Source organism: Fulmarus glacialis, unplaced genomic scaffold (assembly GCF_000690835.1).
Source record: "Fulmarus glacialis isolate BGI_N327 unplaced genomic scaffold, ASM69083v1 scaffold12981, whole genome shotgun sequence".
NCBI lineage: Eukaryota > Metazoa > Chordata > Aves > Procellariiformes > Procellariidae > Fulmarus > Fulmarus glacialis.
In genome coordinates, this window is record NW_009190955.1 from 4,266 (window position 1) to 9,994 (window position 5,729).

General features: G+C 45.1%; 1 protein-coding gene across 1 annotated transcript; it reads right to left on the reverse strand.

Moving 5' to 3' along the window:
• Positions 1-3,497: 3,497 nt before the first annotated feature.
• Positions 3,498-4,850, reverse strand: LOC104083124 (TNF receptor-associated factor 2-like; the record flags this gene model as incomplete). The annotated part of the gene is made up of 3 exons (XM_009586506.1): positions 4,633-4,850; positions 3,956-4,034; positions 3,498-3,596 (listed from the first exon to the last, which is right to left on the reverse strand). Coding segments are annotated over exons 1-3 (366 nt in total), but the record flags the coding sequence as incomplete, so codon positions are not given.
• Positions 4,851-5,729: the final 879 nt, after the last annotated feature.

Sequence of the window (5,729 nt, forward strand, 5' to 3'; positions counted from 1 at the left end):
ATCCTCATTAGTTGAGCTCATCTGTTTTCCTAGCAATGTCCCCCCCCCAACTTAGTTTAAATAATGCTGTCGGGATTAAGCTTAAAATTTAGTTCTCCTTCCAAAACTTAGACAATTCCATTTCCTTATGTCTCAAATAATTCTGTATGTCCTGAGATGAAGGGGGCACAGTTAAAACCTCTGTCTGGGGTAAAAAATGGAAATGCCAAGGCTGACCACGTGAACACCCCTCTGCAGCCCCCTCCTCCCATCCCAATCCTGGTCGGGGGCAAAGAAAGAGAACTGGTGGTATGAAAAGCATAAATAAAAGGTATATGACAACTGAAGATATGCTGAGACAACAGAAGAGAGACATAGTCAATTGGAGGTACTGCAAGGCAAGAAAAGAAATGCTCCAGTGCTGAGAAACCACAAACTCCCTCTACCTCGATATCACAGGACATGTTTTCTTGGTCTTTCTTTTTGCTCTAACAGGCTAGTTTTAGTTTCTGCAACCCTCCTCAGAATTTCCACCTGAATCTAAAGGCTCCTGCCCACAGCCTGCTTTTCTGTATGTACGTTCAGGCAGACTCATCAGGAAACCTATACATGAAGAGAGGTTACTGATTAAAAGGAAAAACCCTACAGCCTCACCACAAACTGCTTTATTCAAATGCCACTAAATATTTACAGTATTTACAAAGTCTGAAAAATGCATTTATAAACCCAGACATGTGCTAAGCCCTTAAATATTTCATGTGCTTCACACAGCTTTAAGGAGAAGTGCAAGTCATATCCAAGCAGATTGCACTCTTTCAGTTTTGTATGTCTCTTTGAGACCTGAACTTTTGTCTGCTGAACAAAAAGCAAAACTGAAATTAGCTTTATTAATTTTTTTGAAGTTGAAGACCTAGAGCTTTTCAGCTGCAGAACATTTTTTTCCTTCTTCATGCCCTGATAAGATTAGCAAACCAGAAGTGACAGTATCTCTTGATTTGTAAGTGGATAGCAGCTGAGTAAGTCTCTCTCAGTACGAACACACGATTTTTAAATTAGCAAACAATGAATTCGCTCTTAGGGACTTTCCATGTCCTGTCGGAAATAGCGCAGCAAGGGACTTTCCATAGTGGGAGCGCTGAGCTGCTGCAGGACGTTACACACATTGCTGGCTATAGATACAACCGTACTGCACGAGGCAAACTCTACTCTGCGGCACTAAACTAACAAGCCTACCCGTAAGGTAGGGTTTAACATTAGTCCACGGTACCAAGAAAGACTCCGGGCTAACGCGGTCATTTGACGCCTCCTTTCATCAGCCCTCCTCAGCCACACATACCATCTCCTAAGCTCCGACCACATGAGGACAGCCAGGCTTGATTAAATGCCACAGCTCTTTGGCAGGCAGCTGGGAGGAGAGATAACGCAAGCCAGACCTTGCCTCCTCCCGCCAGTTCCCAGGAAAGAATCAGCTTTTCCAAGAGGGCACAAAATAACCTTACCCCTGTTAGACTGAATGCCGCCCGTGGTAGGCAGGAGAGGCAAGCTCAATCCCGAGACGAACCAATTAGCACTGCTCGAAATCCCCGCTCCGCTTTTATCGCACAAGACTAACAAAAACCCTGACAGTCAAGATCAGTGCTGCAGAGCCGCAGCCCGAGCACTCCACAGCCGCACCTCTATGAAACATACTCTGTTTTCGCAAAGCACCTAACAGGATCTTTTGAAGATTAGGTGGAGAGTAAAAAAGAGGTGCCGCCTTATCAGTTCAGACACTCTTAAGCAGTTGTGCGTAAGATCCCGGAGCATCACACACACGCTGCCTTGCAAGGAGACTTATCCCAGCACAGCTCGTTGCCTTTTGAAACTTCTAGTGCAAGTTCTGGCTGGACTCAAGCCTGCGTTCAAACACTTCTAGACCACACAGGGAGGACCTTTGGCAGCTGATGATTTTTGCTGAGCCCTCCAGGAACTCTTCAGGATTTTTTTTAAACCCAGGAGAAAAAGTTTAGAAGAGCTCATCAGTCACAGCACAATCAATAGCATTGGAAGCTGCTGACAAAGATAATTTGGTTCAGTCTAACGGAGATGAGCTCACTTACTACAGTCACCATTTTGAACGCTGCAGTGGGCATCAGACTTCTAGTCACTGGTCACCAGCTGAAACTAAAGCGTGTGTCAAACAATTTGCAGGCACCAACAACACAGCTTGAACCCGGAACCTCAGTAAAACACACTGTACCCTGAAACGCAACTCCCAAACTCTCTCTGCTGCATCAGTGTTAAGCTTTTAACTTGACATTTATTCAGTCATACATCCATACCATAAGCCACTTACAGATCTATGAATGAGGGTTTCACAGCAGGAGAAACCCCTCATCTTTTGGACTGAACTTTTAGCGTAAAGAAGCAGAAGGTTCTAAACAGCAGGTCTAGGAAGCAGAGGTGCAGGAGCATCTCTCTGGTAACAGGCTCAGCAAGCTAGGCAGAAAACTCAGGCATGATCCACAGCTGTTGTTTCTTCCTGCCATCTTGCAGCGGCATTGCAAAGAGAATCCAAACATTAGCCTAGATAGACTGAGGTTAAACCTTTTCCTGACACACATATCAGTCACTACCAAAGCTCCACGAACTACAGGGCTACAATCTTTACCTAGGGCAAGTGTTAGAGGGAAATAAAATTTATTCCTCTTATCTCAGGCCTCCCATGCGGTTGTTCTTCTATTCCAAGAGGGATGACAAAACTGTTCTTCAGGAGCACCAAAGCTTCACAGGTGAATAGACATTCACTCCTAAATGCCAATGCATTTTAACAATGCAAATCGCCACAGCAGAGTTGACTTGTTGGAAAGCACAGGGTCCACCACCATCCTCAGCAAGAACACACCTCTCATGAAGCACGTTAACTGTATACGTGCTAAGGACCAAATGCCCAGGGTCACAAAAAGAAGGCCTGGATTAAAGAGCTCATGGGCTCCTCGAGAAGAGCAGGGGTGGCAAAACCATCCTGTCCAGCAGGCTCGTGGCCCAGAACAGCTCGGAGCGACGGGTGGCCAGCCAGTGAATAACGCTCAGTCCCACTGCCCTGGTAGCTATGGGGGCAGCTGGCTGGAAACAGGATCGTGGCCAGGCCATGGGTCTGAAGTAGGTTTTAGGTTCACGTAACGCCAAGAACTTCACAACAATTTCATGGCACAGCACAGTTTCTTGACTGTTCGCTTTTCTTTTATAGCAGAAAGGAGTTAGAGCAGGTGGTTCCCACAGAAGGGACGTGCTTGGTGCCTGGGATCACAAGCAAATCTGAAATTGTTTCAGTTCAGCCTGTGCCCTCAGCAGGGCATGCAAACCTAGCTCAGTCAAGAAATCGCTCCAGCTTACAGTGAAGTTTGGGGAGTTGACAGCTCCCACCACCACTCCCACCACACCGCCAGTCAGCGGATAAGCAAAACCACCTGAGCCTTCCCCAAACACAGAGGAAAGAAAAAGGATGCAGACATCGAAAGCCTTGCTTTGATCTTTACCTCGTATTCTTTAATAGTCCCCTTCCAAGTGCAGCCACTGTTAATACAGACAGCAGGCAGACTTTCCACCTCCCGACGAGCTGCGTTGTCTGGGAAAGCCTAAAATGGAAAAAACAAGCAAACCACAAAAATTACTGAGGGGTTACAGTTTTGGTTGGGTCTCTTAATTCTTTATTAAGACTTTACTAAGCCTCCTCCCAGGCCAGTTGCCACATCACATCCTCAGAGGTGTGCTAATGGCAAACAAATCGTTATCACAGCGTTTAAGTAGGCCACCACTATATTAACATGACCTGGATATTAGAAGCTGGGGAGTCCACCACATTTATCATAACTTACTGAATAAAACGTTTCCTAGGAATAAGGGATTCTCAGAACTTGTGTTTTAAACAAAAACTGCAAGTGGTATTAATGACACCAGTGAGCTTCTTTATTTTTTAAAACGCATTTTTACTTACCGAGCTTGTTTCCAAAATAGAAATTCCTTCTTCATATATTCCTTCCTGAATACAGCTGGCACACTTTTGAGGTCCAGCACTAGCAGACAGAAAAATAATCATCAAACACAACAAAAAGAGACTGATTTATGATTTAACCATATAACAATTTCTGGTAACTTTATAAAATTAAAGCACTTTCCTATTTTTAAAACAACACATTAAGCCTTTGCTCATGTGTATCTCTGACGCCCATTTCTGATTCTAATTTTTTTTCTTCTCCTGATTAACTTCTCTATGCAACTTCACTCACTTAAAGGCAACAGTGAGACAGAATATTAAGAAACTTTTCTGAAAGCCAGAATGTGCTTAAGTTTCTCACATTTTGGCACGACAACCATATGATGACTTTTAGGAGCAAGTTCCTTCAGTAGCTGTGAGGAAGACTGAAGGAGATGGGTGATCCACCTGGATCGCCACCTGAACAGCAAAAACAATCCGGGAGATTCTGGAAAAGGGAACTCTGAAGCAACCCCCTGAACAATAAAAGCAAGTCAGAGATTACACATTCCCTTAAAGAAGACCTGATGCTGAACCTCAACGATTAAACACAGCTCCCTCGCCGAGAAGGCCCCGAAAATGAGACTTTTCTCTCCTTTTCAATCATTTTTTCTTCAGACTGAAGGCACAAAAGTTACCTTATAATTTTCTTCAGACAATAGGAACAGTAGCGATGTCCGCACTGAGCTTGAAACGGCCTCCTCAATATATTCTTGCAATCGGAGCAGAGGTATTTGACCTCCAGTTTAGTTCCCAGGATCTCCTTTGCAAATCCAGGCTGGTTTAGATCCAGAGAGCCAGGGGGAGTAGAGTTTGCTGCTGCCATGTGAACAAAAAGTTCTGGCTGTATCTCCAGAGCCTGAAAATAAAAACATTTTCCCTGTTTGATTATAACTGGATGGTGGTAATTTTTCACATAAACTGCATTACTCGCAGCATATTACACTGGCACCCAAAACCCAACAACACAGGTAAACACACTGATGCAAACCACAAGTCTGCCTCCACCTGGTTAAAAATATGGAGAGAAACTTTAAGTTAATTTTAGAATTAAATGAAGAACAAAGAGACAGAGTGGACAGACCTCACTAAAATCCCCATCCAAGTTTATTGAAATGCAGCCTATGCAGAGAAATCAAGGCTTCTGGCCCAAAACAAGGTAAAAAACTGTCCTAAAGCTGATCAGGAATATAAATAAATCACCTCAGTCCACCAAAAACCTGTAGGCACCGAGTGAGGTAACCACAGCCTAGCACCACTTGTTCTCACATCTGTCAGTTGTCAAAAAGGACCGTAATTCTGCCCAGAGCCAGTTGTTCCCGAGGTCCCGGGGAGATGCCGTGCACACAGCGGAGCCCAGGTTTACTGGCAATGCCCAGGTAGGTGTACAGGGCTCTCCGGAATGAAGATTTGAGAGGCACAAGCAGATCAGAAAGGAGGAAAAGAATAAAATGCATTTGTTTTGACCACTTACAATGATCTAAAGACGCACCTCCCGCCTTCATGCCCTGCAACTACATCCCACAGCCACCTAAAACGCGTAAGGCAGCACATCCAGGTACCTCCGTCCAACCGGTGCAGCCGAGGAAGCGGCGAGGCCCGCTCAGCTCCCCGCACATTTTAAGTTTCGGTAACGTCCGACTTCGGCCTGTACCAGGGGTTGTTAAAGCCAATAAAGCGATCCCAGAACACGGACAGCGAGGACGGCGTTCACGGAGACCCTTCCACAGCCAGG